At 35.2% G+C, this 15,653-nt stretch overlaps 1 protein-coding gene across 1 annotated transcript in view; it reads left to right on the top strand.

Moving 5' to 3' along the window:
- Positions 1-15,653, top strand: part of nbas (NBAS subunit of NRZ tethering complex) — a 130,988-nt gene that overhangs the window by 22,005 nt on the left and 93,330 nt on the right. Inside the window, exons 19-27 of the mRNA XM_042777908.1 lie at positions 471-549; positions 2,436-2,540; positions 2,888-3,024; positions 6,746-6,832; positions 6,908-7,061; positions 9,282-9,467; positions 10,307-10,480; positions 11,907-12,040; positions 14,818-14,880. Coding sequence (XP_042633842.1) covers positions 471-549; positions 2,436-2,540; positions 2,888-3,024; positions 6,746-6,832; positions 6,908-7,061; positions 9,282-9,467; positions 10,307-10,480; positions 11,907-12,040; positions 14,818-14,880 — 1,119 coding nt within the window. The remainder of the gene's footprint in view (positions 1-470; positions 550-2,435; positions 2,541-2,887; positions 3,025-6,745; positions 6,833-6,907; positions 7,062-9,281; positions 9,468-10,306; positions 10,481-11,906; positions 12,041-14,817; positions 14,881-15,653) is intronic.

Below are 15,653 nucleotides of genomic sequence, written 5' to 3'. Positions count from 1 at the left end.
TTACATCGGGAAGCTCAGGTTTCTGCAGTAATGCAGGGAGAATGAAATAAGATTGAAATTGCCTTCTGTGGATTCTCACGCTGACTGCTACACGTGCACGCTCGCATGGGCATCCAGGCAATCAGGCAGCGGTCGCCTCACATTAGCCTGTCTTTGATGACCTAATCTGGGTCTATAATGGCTCACTATCCCTTCAGCACTGTTCTCCCTCTGTTTGGTCCCCTTTTTTTCTTCAATCACAAATTGTCCCATTCATCCGTATTTCCTTGTAATGCCTTTCATTATATCTGTAAGCCTCTACGCACATGCCTGTCAAATCCTCCACCCCTCCCCCAGAGTGTGTGAGGCTTTATTTCATTACACCGTTTTCATGGATATTAGTAGTGGCTCTCTGAAGTGGATGGATGCTGATAAGCTCCAGATAAGACTGTGTTTGCATGTTTAATCCTGTTGATCTTATGTTCTTCCAGACTGACTCTAGAGCAGAAGGAGCTCTGCAGAAGTAGACTGAAGCTTCTCTGCTATCTGGACCGCTTGGCCACTTATGAGGTAACATTTTCCAAAAAAACTGTACTTTTTTTATTCAATAAAGATTTAAACTTCCAGAATTTGGCTTTAAAAGGAACCCATTTGGGGTTAAAAAGATTATATCATAGAGAACAGGATTTTCTTTGCTCTTTTTCCCCAGTCCAAACAGACCATTTCTGAAAACTAAGCTGGTAGCACTTTATACAACCCTAATTTACATATCATATCTAGCCTTTACTCCAAAATTAAAATTGAAATCTCTCTAGTATGCTTATCTCTCTCTTCAAAACTCTGGCAACACATGCTGCAAAAAAGGACTTCCTAATGAGTTTTTAATTCAGTTTTTTTGGACTTGTTTTTCAGGAGAAAATATCAAAAAATCTGTAGAACAAAATGAATTGACTTGAGAACCACTGCATAAGATAGATGTTTTGAATATAATTGTATTTTATTTGAATGCTCTGGTGACTTCATATTTTCTCTGTTTTATTAACATTAAAGGAATAGTTCACCCAAAAATGAAAACTGTCATCATTTGTTCACTCTCAAGATATTTTAAACCTGATTGAGCTTCTTTCTTCTGTCGAATATAAAAGTTATTTTGAAGAACTCAAAGACCAGCAAATGTTTGGTTACCCACATTCTTCAAAATATCATCTTCTGTGTTCAGCACAAGAAAGAAATTAATACAGGTTTGGGACAACATGAGAGTGAGTAAATAATAAAAATTTTGGGGTGAACTCTCCCTTCAGTGACAAGCAGTAGCGTGGTTAGTAGTATTAGTCTGCTGTCACTTTAAGACCTGCATGCATCTAATATACAGACACACAGCTGTTTTTCTCTTTATTTTCACTTTAGATATAACCAACTATGTTTATTTGTAAATCTTGTGTGTTTTTGACAGTATTAGCACAATCAGACGCGAAAGATAACGTAGTTCAGTAATCAGGCACTGTTTGACAGGATTTTTAGTGTGAGCGCGCTTCAGGTATATGCGCATAGAAAAAGTGCGTCAGAACAGCATGCAAATTAAATGTTTAACCGGCAAGGTTTTAAAGCACATGCAAACAATGTACTTTTGTGATTGCAAATAAGTCCAGTGTCCCATGAGTGTAACTCATTTGATATGAGAAACATTTGGTGTGAATGTAGCCTATATTGCGTTGTGTGTGTGTGTGTGTGTGTGTATGTATATATATACATTCCAATCCTTTGATGTGATTTATGCTTGTATGTGAAGGTTAGCCAATTATAACGAAGGTAATTTCCATGCATAATTCTTAAAGGCACAGTAGCAAAAACAGCCTGCTTATTTCTACATGAAAACTGTTTTATTGCAGAAAAGGTTGGTCAATTATAAATTGCTAATAAATTGATACAAACCACCTTCTGAAGTAACTTTGATCATTCTGAAACTATAAACCCACAGTGATTGGTGTGACTAGGATAATAATCTTCAATAATCTTAGTCATTTTATCTTACCATTTTATAAATAAATTGATGTGTGAGTGACTTCATATCATAATGCTTTGTTTCAATTTGAAAGTCATCAGCAGAAGAGTGTCGTCGTTTCATCCTGTCACATAGTTAATGTCCTGCTCATATTGTAATGGATGGCCTTTGTCAGTGTCTTCATCTGTAATTGATTTCAGTGGGAATAGTTCTGAATGTAACCAGGCCTCTGAGACATTAAACACACACGTGCACACACATACACATGGTGGCCATGTTGACTTAAAGGCTGTAATTGTAAATGTCAAAGCGATAAATGTCAGCAGTGTGGACTGGGAGGATTTACCTCAGGCGTATTCTTGCGAGACCCTCTCCTGAACTCTCATGTTTGTTTTGCTTTCTTTCTCTTTTGTCTTTCATCCTTCTTTTTTCATCATTCTTTCATTTTCTGCAGGAGATTCTGGGTGGACCTCATGCGGCAGAGCAGCGATTTGATGCTGAGTTTTTCAAGAAGTTCCGCAATCAGAATATTGTTCTGTCAGCAAGAACGTATGCAAGGGTAAATCTCTCTTCCTTTGTTCTCCGTCCGTGACGCGAGCGTGTGTAACGGGGTCCCACCGCATGAGTTATAGTCACCATTTCACGGTTTTGTGGATAAGTGTGTGCGCTCTTGCTAGCGTGTAGAATAAAATATAGATTCCCCCCATATTCTGTGAGTATTTTAAAGTGTAGATGTCTGAAAAATATGGTCACCTGCCCAATGCAAAGGCTTCTAGGGTTTTGTAATGTGGGAAATATTGCTGGAGAGTTTAAAGCTGTCTGTAGTTAGTTCGGTTTCATAAATCATCTATTAATTATTAATCTCTATCAATCTTGTTCCTCTCGCCTTGTCTCTTTCTCTCTCAGGAGAGTAACGTGCAGGCGTTGGACATTCTCTTCACTTACCACGGATCTGAGCTGCTCCAGCACCGGCTCGCCGTTCTCTGCAATTTCCCAGAAACCACCTCTCCTCACGAGTACTCTGACCTTCTGCCTAAGGCAGGGTAAGAATTACTGATTGGAAGATGCCGATCTACTGTGAACAGGATTAACAAAACCCGCATAAATCTTTTTGAATGAGCGTAACGGGAAAAGGTCATTTTTAGATGGCGGGTCCACTGAAGTTATAACTGAGGTTATTAGGTACTGTCTGCTATATGACCGAATGAGGTGCTAGTTTAAACAGGTTGATTATGTAAATGAGACATTTTGCAGTGCACCTTTCCATCTGCGCTTTAGTCTTTGAGACCTTAAAATTATGAAATAACTGCAGGTTGTGAAGAAACCTGCTGGCTCTGGGCCAAAAATACAAAAAATAAACACTGAAGGAATATGTACACAATTGTTCAAAAGATTAAGGTCTGTAAGATTTTTATGGTAAGTCTCTTATGATCAACAAGGCTGCATGTATTTCAGAATTTATAAAAAATGTAGAATAAATACACAGTAATATCGTGAAATAATATTACAATTTAAAATAGCTGTTTTCTAATTTATTATAGTTTTTAATGGCTTTTCACTGGAGTCATCAGAGTCACATGATCCTTCAGAAATGATTCTAATATGCTGGTTTGGTGCTTAAGAAACAGTTCTTATTTTATTATCTTAATCTAATTTTTGTGAAACCATGATGATTTTTTTAAAAGGAGTCTTTGGTTTAACCTTTGATAAATTTAACACATCCTTGCTGAATAAAAGTGTTCATTTAAAATAAAAAACAACAACAAATTTTGAACGGCAGGGTCAAATGTGTGTTTAAATGTTTTTTTTTTTTTGTAGTTAATTTATAATTCTAAGTTTAACATTAACATTTATTCAGCTTGATGTTTTAATTTTCTGTATTATGCATGTATACTAAAATAAAATAATTAATTGAACTGACATACATACACAAAAGCATTTTATGAAGTTAATAATAAATCAAACTTAAATGGGGCATTTAATAAAAGCATTATACATTCTTTAATTTGATTGTCATCAAAGCTCGCAGAAGTGAAATGTGAGCTACAAGTGAAATACTGTCAGTCCTTGCAACATAAACGGAAACACCAGTATAATACTGCAGGTCAGGGACAAAAACAATTTCAAGTCCATAAAGTGTGGGGATTTATTATGTATTATTGCTTATTTAACTCTAGCTTCTTGTTTGCATGTGTATTTAATGTGTATTAAAGGAGCAATTTATCATGAGTGGCAGACATCTGTATGTAACACCCGTGGTATTACATGAATGATTTGTCGTAATTACTTTCAACAGCATCTTTTGAGAGCCATCTTAAAAATAGACTTCCGTTTAGCTTTAATTTCCATTATACCTCATAGTTGAGCTAGAAGAAATGAGATTTTGCAGGTTTGAAAGTGCTTTTGTGGCGTCGGTTAAGACATCCTTAGGGATTTCGCACAGATCTTGTTCGCAGATGACACACTCTGAAATTGTGCTGTCTCTTTTGACACCCTCAGAACTCAGACATGAAAGACTGATGTAATTGCTCGCTCTAAATATATACACGGAAAGTATCAAAACAGCTTTTATACCTATGTTTACACTGAGATGAGAACTTGGTAAGAACTTGTGCTGCTCTGTTTTGTACATATTGTATTCTAGCAATGTTTTTGTAAGGAAGGTGGTTAACCACGCTTTGTTGTATGTGTGTATGGGAGTGCACTGATTTAGTGGACAGGTTTGTGTGTGTTAAGACAGAGACACACAGAGTAAGGGCATTTGCAACCCCCCTAATATTCCAGTAATGGGGGTGACAGAATAGATTTAGTGTATTGGATTTGGTCGCCCTCCTTCTGCCCATTCTCTCTTATGGAGGTCAGTCGCCTCTGCAGTGAACATCTATCACAGCTCAGCAGCTGGAGGCCGGAAGCCTGTGAGTGCTAACAGCGCTGCTGCAGGACTCTCGCCATACCAGTAGTCTCTGGCCATCTGCCGCCTCTGCTGGAAAGAAACAGCCAAATTAAGTTTTCTTTTAGACTTTAGGTTTAGAGTTGTGTATATGTAAAACAGTGATAGAATTGAACATTCTAGTTAATTTAATATAATCCTTTTAAGATTAGAATATTATAATATTTATTGAACAGATTTATTAAATGAAACAAATTTTACATTTCATAGCAATTTAAAATTATTAAAAAAATATAAAAATTTAGATTTTCCGTTTTTTTGGCCCACTGGTCACCAATTTTTCTTTTTTGTTTAAGTATTTTATTTGTTTTGTTTTAGGCCTCAGATCAGGATCTGTTGAACTGGACTATGTGTAAAAGTCTTATTAGTTGTATAGCTGGGATTCTTATTGGTCTGAATCTTAGGCTTACGAGTTGTGTTTGGAAGGTAGCAATTTATTGTGTGCACATGCATGACCTTGCTTTTTTCTATAAAAGTAATTGTCTCATTTTGGAAAGAGTGTGTATATATGTGTGAGGAACATAATTGTGCTTTTCGGTCATGATATGAAGGAAAGTATACTGCAAGTTTACTACCACATTTTTGCATTGCCAAATACCAATCACCATTTTCTTCAGAGAATATGACAGCCTAGTTTTATCTTTTCGTCTCTTTGGTTGTGTTCCCAGCCTTAAAAATAACCAACTGGACAAATTATATCCAGTTGTTAGCATTTTTAGGTTGTTATGTGTTCCATTTTCGCCTCCAAATCACTGTCCATTTTCAGTATGTTTTCAGCCTACTAACGGAGGTCGCTCAGCTTAAGATGGGGCTCAGTGGAGCCAGATACATTAACTCTGATGACTAACGCATTTTGTCATCTCTAAAATGTGTTTTTTCAGTGTAACTTCTGAATCAGCTTGTTATTTCTGACATTTTAGTTTGAGAGTGTTCTTGTGAAATTTATTTTAGTATAGAACTACTTTAGAGTTGGTCCTCAACAGGCTTTCAAAGTTTGAATTGCCTTTAAAAGGACACCAAGAATTAGTTTGTTGGTTAGTTATTTAGTTTGTTAGATAGTTGGGTTTTTTTTTTTTTTTTTGAAGTTTCAGTTGTCTTTGACACCAAAAAATTGTGGTTGGTAAGTTAGGTTGTTTGTGCATTAGCTTGCTGTTTTAATTGTTTTTGAAAGGACACCAATGACTAGTTAGTTAGTGGCTACTTTTGTTCTGTTGCGTGTTGGTTGGTCAGTGGCTTGCTGTTTCAGTTGTCTTTGAAAGGAAATTGTTAATTTTAGTTAGTGTCTCTACTGAAACTCTACTTGAGTTTCAGTTTTCTTTGAAAAGACACCAAAGTTGTGGTTTATTGGTTTGTTAGGTTGTTTGTTGATCAGTTAGTTTGTTGGTCTACCACTTACAGTCTTCCTCTAAAAGACACATATCAAAATACACAAATCATTATAGTCAATTCTTTATAGTTTTGTAGTGTCTGTTTTTCATTGTCTAAAAAACAAGGTGGGGAAAAAACAATGTGGTTAGGTATTTTTATTTTAATTTATTTTTTTAACGTTTTTTGTTGGTTGGTTGGTTACTTAGTGGCTTGCTATTTAAGTTGTCTTCAAAAAGTCACCATTTATCGGGTTAGTGTCCAGAATTTTTTATTTTGACCAATAATTTTCCATCTTGGAAAATTCCATTTTCCATTTTCCTTGATTAGTTCCTGAAAATAATCTGTTGTTGGTTAATTTCTTTCTTTCTTTCTTTCTTTCTTTCTTTCTTTCTTTCTTTCTTTCTTTCTTTCTTTCTTTCTTTCTTTCTTTCTTTCTTTCTTTCTAGTGTGGATAAGAAGGGTAATTTGGCTTTCATTCCTTGGGAGGAGAGCCGACACAGAGATCTGGACTGGTGTGAAGTTCCTGAGTGCAGGTAAGATCACATTGGTGCTTGTGGTGGTTGAAATCTCTGTTTATCACTGATGACTCTGTGTGTTCTTTTCTTTAGAGGAGTGGTGGAGCCCAACCCAGTTGATGACTGTCACTTCTTATTTGAGGAACAACCAGAACTAGAGAGGTTTTGTAGCGCTAAACCCTCCATCACACTGCTGACTGAATGGTACCTGACCAGGGCACTGGACATAGAGAGCAATTCCCGCCAGGTACACAAGTGCACATGCTGACAAAAACTGACACTCAAACATGGATCAAAGCACACCGTTTTCTTTTGCACTTTCACTTGACTGACACCTTACCCGGCTGAAAAACAACAAACAACCTCCTCAGATACACATACAGATGCACATCTGACTCACAGAAGATTTGCTTCCTTCTAGAGTGACAGTTAATGCTGTCCCAGAGGGCTGTTAGTGTTGTGAGATCAAATGTGGAACTAGATAACGCTGTATCTGTCCACTGAGGGAGCTCCTAATGGAGAGATATCTGAACCATTATGAGACCAGACTGAGCTTCTGAACCCCTCTGTCTGTTTGTCTTTTCTTCCTTCTGTCTTTTTGTTTTTCTGTCTGGTTTTCTTTCTTGCTTTCCTTCCTTCATATTTTTATTCCAGCCTTCTCTTTCGTTCTTTCGTTCTTTCTTTCTTTCTTTCTTTCTTTCTTTCTTTCTTTCTTTCTTTCTTTCTTTCTTTCTTTCTTTCTTTCTTTCTTTCTTTCTTTCTTTCATCCATCCATCCATCCACCCACCCATCCTTTTTAAAGATACATATCTCAAAAGGAACCTTCATAAGCTCTTTCTACTGTAATATGTGCATATATTTTACAAAAGTCAACTATTGAGCATTAATCAAAATAATAAATAATAATTTCTAAATTCAATTCACTAGATCCTTAGATTATTAACCTAGAAAAACTAAGAACTTTAGTTATTCCAAATAAAGTCTTATTTAAAGTAATAATTTGTGGTCTTCGGCCTGAATGTCCATAATTTTCTTTTTTAGGACAAGAATTTGAATTTAGCTGTATGACTAGTCTCAAACTTTTTGTCCTCACTGAATATGACCATAATGACAACTGCTATCACTCAGCTGTAGGCGCAGACTGTTTCAGGAAGTGCTGCAGAGCAGAAGAGACATCACTCTGTCAGGACAGAGGTTAAAGCAAGGAGAAAGGGCTGCTCTGAGAGAGCTTGATGTGAAGTGAGGGAAGGAGGATGGGCAGCCCTTGGGAGCAGATTGAAAGTAAAAAAAAAAATAGAAAAAAGAAATATAGTATAATAAAAGGGTGTGAGATCTGTTCATCTGAGCTCTGCCTGCTTGGTCCTGAGACAGAAGGGAAGAACGGCTAAGAAAGATGGACGTTTGTGCATATAGAGATCAATACTTTGTTCAACCAAAGCCAGGTGTGCATAAACAAATTTGTGCTGTTTGCAATCATTTGTTTGTAAGGCAAATACACATACTGGTTTTAATCCTGATTTGGTGTTGTGTTAAGTAGCATTGCTTGTAATTGGAGTGTTGTATCATGTTGTTCTGAAGGCAGCATTGCTCCGGAGGTTTTTGGCTCTTGTTAACTCCAATGTGAAGGATTTCGATTTCTACCAGGTGAAAAAACAGCAGCAATCATTTCCTCTATGCAGGCATCCACTATTGATTGGCTCCATGCTCTGCCTGTCAGCTGGTAGAGGAATACCAATCGTCAGCTCATGATGTGAACTCTATTGATGGGCTGCTGAGGCGGTTTGGATTTCATCGACTGGTTCTACTTTTTACGCATCTGTTAGGGGATTTTTACTTGTAGCATTTTTTCTTTTATTTGTCAGTCTTTTATATTTTTGCATCTCTGTTTGATGTGATCTGACAGTTTTCATAGATTTTCACTAAAAAAAATGTTCCACTCTTTTAATGGATTTCTGTGTTTTTTCAAAGCATCAACAGTGTTCTGTGTGATTTGTAAGACACCAGCAGTGTGTTCATCATTCTTTTTAATGGCTCATTTTTTTACTCATAATTATTCCCCCATTTTCCCGAGTTTATTTAGAAAAAAAAGAAGTAAAATGTCAAAAAAGTAGAATGATGTTAGCCATTTTAACTGAAACTAAAATTTGAGGTAATTGAGGTAATTATAAAAATGAAAAAACTATATAGACAAAAAACTAAAACCTTTTACTAAAAACTTTAAAAATGAAAAAAAAAAAAAAAAAACGCAAAAAAAAAAAAAAAAAACGGATTCAAAATATTAATAAACATTTAATAACATTAAGAAAATATAAATTTATATAAATTAATTTTTTTATGTAATATTTGTAATTCATATTTTGAATCACTTGGCCAATTCCTTATTTGAATGTGTGTTAGGCAGCGCTTCTCTCATATTTATGTTGTGCATCTCTATTAGATTGCTTATGCTTTTGTATGGTCCACACAGGTTGATTGTGCCCTGTCTCTGGTGCGTCTGGGAAAAGAGCAGAACATTCCTGGGCTGGAGGTGCTGTGCGACGACCTGGTTACCATGGAGACACTGGTGTACGAGACGTCATGTGACCTGAGTCTCACACTAAAGGAGCTGCAGCAGCTCAGGGACATTGACAAGCTCCGCCTCCTCATGAAAAATGTATGTTTTGAGGCTTTGCTCTCTTTGTTTTGCTGTCTACAGCCTCCTTCAACACTTGTATTATTATATTCACATTTATCACTGCAGTCTATATGTAGTACTGACATAGTATAATGTTTTATTCTTGTCTGAAGTGTCAATGGCTGCACTGTAAACACCTCGTATCAGCCCTGTTTCACTCAACAGTCATACAAATTTCATATTTAGGCGGCTCTTTAGATTGAAGACCACTAGAGACAATGAGAGATTCTGTTAGAGTGTGTGTAGATTTATGTTTACAAGGGTGGTCTCATTACGACTGCAGTAAGCACATCCAGCAGGCTTGTTTGGATTTAATGCTTTCATTAAAAATGATTTAATACTCATTTGCTCGTTTAAGGAGAAATGCTGTGAGTGGGTGAATCGCCATCTAAGCGTCTGTTTGCTAGTGATACTTTTAATGTTTTCTGAGGGAACACTCAATTCAGTCAGTAATGAACATTCTGTCAGCTTTTACTCACCCTCGTGTTGTTCCAGACTTACTTTGTTCTGTGGAACATAAAAGGAGATAAACACCGCTTCAGAAAGGATCTGAATGATATCTTCATGCAAAAGGACGCTCTTTTTTGAAGCTTTTTGAGACTCCTGTCTTATTTATTGAAATTGGAAAAACAGAAACCAGTACATTCTTCAGAACTACTCGGTTTGTGTTTAATGAAAGAAAATCATGCAGGGTTGGAATGACATGAACTGCTCCTTTAAAACTGCTGTATTGTGTTTCTGCCTAAAATATTGTGCGTGAACAGAAGACGCTGTCATTTACCGACTCTGTTGTATTTCACGATTTCTTTCTGTTTTAGTCCAGCGAGGATCGATATGTGAGGAATTCATTCCAGTGGATGGTCCCGTTTCTGCACCGCTGTGAGGGACAGAGGGTGGGCTCTGCCTCTGCTCTGCTCAGAGAATATCTGGTCACCCTCGCCAAAGATGATCTTACACTCCCACTCAAAATGTTCCAGCACTCAAAGCCAGATGTAAGCCAAACCACTTGAAGTACATGTACTTGACTGTCCAAAAAAGGCAGTTTTATTAACCCTAATCTACACCCAACCCAACAATTGTATATTATTTAATTAATAATAATAAATATTTCATATAAATTAATTGTAAATGTTATTAATCTTCTTTTTTTATTTTTATTTTTTATTTTTTAAATATATTTTCCAATTGAGGAAATCACTGGAATTCCCCAAAGAAATGTTTCAAAAAATATTGCAAGAAACGTTTTTTTATAAATATATTATACAATAAATAAATACATTTATTTATTTACTTGCTGTATACAATAACCAAATTTTTAAAATTTTATATATAATATTTAATTTAAATTGATTAGAAATGTTATTATTTATCATTTTTATTTTTTATAATAATTTTTATTTTTTAATATTTCTAATTATTTTCCAGTTGTGGGTTTTCCTAGATTTCCCCAGAGGTTTTGTCAAATTAAGCTCATAAATTTGGCCAGTAAATCAACACACAAACTTGTACACATGCTTTTATGAGGATGTCCATACCATAATCATAAATACTTCCTATTCCTTATAGACAAATTTTGGACACTTTGTTTTAGTTAAGACATTTTTGGCCCATGTATGAGCTGTGAAGACACTTTCAGAAATCACATTATTCTGTACTGATCTGATTTACTGATTTAAAAATTCAGTAGTGTGGCACTACTAATGTTGTTGCTCTTTCATGATAAATTACTTGTGCTTTTCCTTATTCATACTGTAAGTCACTTTGGATAAAAGTGGCATCTAAATGAATAAATATAAGTAATTTGAATGATATGTCACACACACAGATACACTTATAAAAGAGGGATGCCGTTCTAATTCTGAGTCCAAAGCCACAAAAGACCTTCAGACACGCACACATGTACACGCTGTCTCACAAGGCCATGATAAAAATTTATGACCTGCTTAGTGCTTACACATCTGAGGCATCAATTTCCCTCACAGGAAATGAATAAAAGCGGTTGGAAAGAAATCAGGTGTATGAGATTGTACATGTGTGTTTGTGTTTGTCTGTGAATCAGCCTTTGCACATTCAATGTTGTGTGAAATGAAATCCAATCTAATGCAGACACTAACATGATTTTTAGTGTGCTTGTGGGTGCATCTGTGCATGAGTTACTGTTGTCTGAGAGGAGATGCGATGAAATGGCTGAATATTAACCCCATATGAAGGTCATACAGTATAATGTATACAAAGCTATGTTCTGTTGTATAGGCTTACAAGTTGGTTGTTTCAAAATCTTCCTATACAGCATACATCATCATCAGATAAACACAAACAAAATAAAAAAAAGACAACTAAAAACAAAATCACAATATAAGTCGGTTCTTACTTTGCCAGTAATTTGCACATAACCAATTTTTTTTTTTTTACTTGCAGTGTCATCCAAAAGTCATTGGAGATTCGGATCAGCTTATGTCTGTGGCATTAGAGTGTATCTACAGCTGTGAGAGAGATGACCAGCTTGCACTCTGCTACGATATACTTGAATGTCTTCCACAGAGAGGATATGGGTGAGCTCACACAACTGGGAATACATTTTTTGATTCAGTCGTTCACTCAAATTTGTGATGGCAGTTTTCTACACTACCATTTAAATGTCTGTTTGGGGTCTGTAATTTTTTTTTGTTTTCATTTGCAAGAAATTGGAAAGATGCATTAAATTGAACAAATTATATATTTTTTATTGTCATTTTTATGAAAGATTTCATCAAATAATCATCTATTTATCAACCATCCTGAAAAAAATCACTTCTGCAGTTTCCACACAACCATTTTCAACTAATATTGATTAGAAATATTTCTTAAGCACTAAATCAGCATGCTAGAATGATTTCTGAAGGATAATGTGACCATGAAGACAGAAATAATGGCTGCTAAAAATATTTGCCTCATATTAATAAAATAATTTTTTAAATGTATCAAAACAGAAACATAGCTATTTTAAATTGTGATATTTCGCAACTTCAAGTAGATGCAGCCAAATAAGAAACTTTTTTTTTTAAACATTAAAAATAATTACTTACCTAATCCTTTTAAATGTTTTATTTATTTATAGTTTAATTTTATTTACATTTTTATATTTTAATTTGTTTCTTTTTATTAATATTATTATTATTATTATTTAAAATGATAAAAAAAAAAGAGCAAAAAAAATACTTAGTGTTTCATGCTGTATTGCACAACACTTTTGCTGCTTTTCGGGTGGGATACAGGTAAGGTTTGGGACAGGTTTTATGGTACGGTTCAGTTTCACCATTGGTTAAGGAAGTAGGGGTTGTGTCTAGCGTTTAAGTATAGATGTAGAAATGCAGAAATTACGGACACAATTACATGCAGGTATTTTTTAAATATAAGTACAATGTAAAACTTTCATGTAGCATTGTATCAACTGATTAGTTTAAATGTTAGTACATAGTAATTAAAGACACTTCATACAAAGTGGTTTCAAAGCTGGTTATAAGAACTGGCACCTCAACTTCAAAACTTGTTCTGGCACTGCTGTCACAAAAGCCCTGTCAAACACACATGCACACACACGCACACACACACACACACACACACACACACACACAATTAGCACATGTGTGCACAGTTGTCAGTAACCCCCTGATTAGCTCATTATTAGCACAGCAGGTGTCTGTCTGCCTTCAAAGTGTGAACCGTCAAAACCTCTCAGCGTTCCTTATTATATCCCTGCTGCCTTTAGATGTCTTGGAGACTGAGAGGCCTGTCACTCATCCGCATATATTGATATTAAATATACATTTCTGCTGTCTTTGGACTGCAGATGAAGTGTTAAGGCCCGTTCACACCAAGCACGATAACTATAAAGATAACGATAAAGATATAGTTCTAAATATCGTTCTCGATATTAAAGAATAGCAGAGTCCACACTACAACTATAACGATAAAGGCACAGAGAAATGATATTGTTGGAATCATTTTCAGAACAATTTTTTCCAGCTGATGGACGATACAAACATTGACAGCCAATCAGTATCCATCCTGCTATAATGAGCTCGAGAATTCGCAAAAAGGGGCAGACGCACATGGGCTTAGAATAAACAGACGATATCGTTCGCTGGTGTGGACGCTTATATCGTTATCTTTATAGTTATCATTCTTGGTGTGAACGGGGCTTTAGCGTTTGTGCAAAGGGTTGGTGTTTTTCTAGCACTTGATTTCTTTTGTGGGGCAACAAAATAACACATTTATGCCAAAAATAACGTGATTTGCGAAATTTGGCGTCAGTTATATCCTGAGGGTTTGACATTGTTCTGCTAAAAATAATTTTGATACCTTCTACAAATGGCATCTGCCTTTTTCACATTCTCACTTTCAGTCAATCTGTTGCTGTAAAATCTCTCTGTACCTTTGCAAGACCCTAATGTGCTTTTACACTTCCATTATTATCCTGGGATCAGTGCTTTAGGGTTTTTCCAGAGCTCTTCTTGTTATCTTTTGCTGCTACTGGAGAAAAGACTTGTTTGCGTTTGTGAATTCTGTTCAGATGTGGGATGAGGAGATGAATTGGAGTACTGAGACTACGACAAAACATTTTTAGTTAAATGTCGAAACTTGGAAAGCGCCTAGGGAAATATTGCAAACATATCGAGTTTAGTTTAGACCGAAGAAGTCTGAGTTTTGTCAGCAACAGGTTTTTTTTCTTTTTGCAATTTAGACATTATCTCCATGGCAACCGGACTCTCAAGCAGAATTGCACATGATTTCTGCTCAAGTTCACATAAGGGGCACAGCTTAAAAAAACACACACACACATGTAAACACAAACCTCAAAAAAGGATTATATTGTTCTGGCATTATATTTCAATGGCAGTTGTTCAGCTGCTAAAATATTGTCAGTAATTTAACTAAATATTTGCAGCTTAATTGTTTCTAGCAAACAATTTCATTTAGTCAGAATGGCTGTCTGTGAAGAAAGATGCTTTTTGGGTCCAGATAGTGTTGTTACAACATCTGCCAGCAGATTCTAACTGGAGAATGCAAACTAGTCCACTTACTATTGTAGTGTGTGTTGACCTTGTCTGGTGATCAAATAGAAAACAAGTATTTAGAGTTCATAGATGCTGCTATAACCAATGCATTTTCATAACAAAGAACAAATATAAAAGCTTATAACCAGAATGACTGACATCCCGAAGCACTGACCTGGTGACATTATTAGATAATGGAAGGTTAAAATCTTGAAAGTGACTTTGGATAAATGCAGTCTGTGAGTGTTCAGATGGCTGATCTTTGATCTTGTTTACTTCTCTCTCATTCCCAGACCAGAGACAGACTCTACAAAAGCCTTGCATGACCAGGTGGACACTCTTGAGAAACACTTGAGGTAAGAAGAGCCCGAATGAGTCCAGTCAAGCCAAATTTATTTGCATTATTTGAGCTTTTTACAATGCACATCATTTCAAAGCAGCTTTATAGAAAGTCATACTGTCAGGTCTTTAATGCCTTAATGTTTTACCATATATTGGTTTTAGGGCTGGCGATATATTGCTGTTCTATAAATGATTCTCTGAACTTAGATCTAGCTATAATTGCATTTATTTGCATAGCAGATATGTCACTCTACAGTGTCTCTGACACATGACCAAGCGTTCAGTGTAATTAAAGTCTTTCATCATTTTCACTTGGTTGGTCGGATTTTTAAATGTTTTTGAAAGAAGTCTCTTATGTTCACTAAAGCTAGTATTAGATGAAAAGTATACTAAAACAGTAATATTATCAAATAATGCTACAAAAATGTAATGTTCTGTTTAATATATTTATATAATTATATATATCTAATTGTATATATATATATATATAGATATATATATATAATATATATATATATATATATATACTATATATATAAAAATATTATTTATTTATTTTTTCTGTTATAGCAAAGCTGAATTTTCAGCAGCAATAACTCTAGCCTTCAGCGGCACATAATTCTTCATAACAACACAAAAATGATTCACAAACAACAAACATTACTAATTAATAATGTTGAAAACAGTTACTGTTTTCTACAAACTTTCACTACTTTTTTTATGAATGGAACAATTAAAAGAACATCAAAAATAATAAACATAAATTCTATAGAAATATTTAAAATTA

This window comes from Cyprinus carpio, chromosome A20 (assembly GCF_018340385.1).
Source record: "Cyprinus carpio isolate SPL01 chromosome A20, ASM1834038v1, whole genome shotgun sequence".
Classification (NCBI taxonomy): Eukaryota; Metazoa; Chordata; class Actinopteri; order Cypriniformes; family Cyprinidae; genus Cyprinus; species Cyprinus carpio.
The sequence above is the reverse complement of the archived record's forward strand: the minus strand, read 5'-3'. Positions and strand labels throughout refer to the sequence as shown.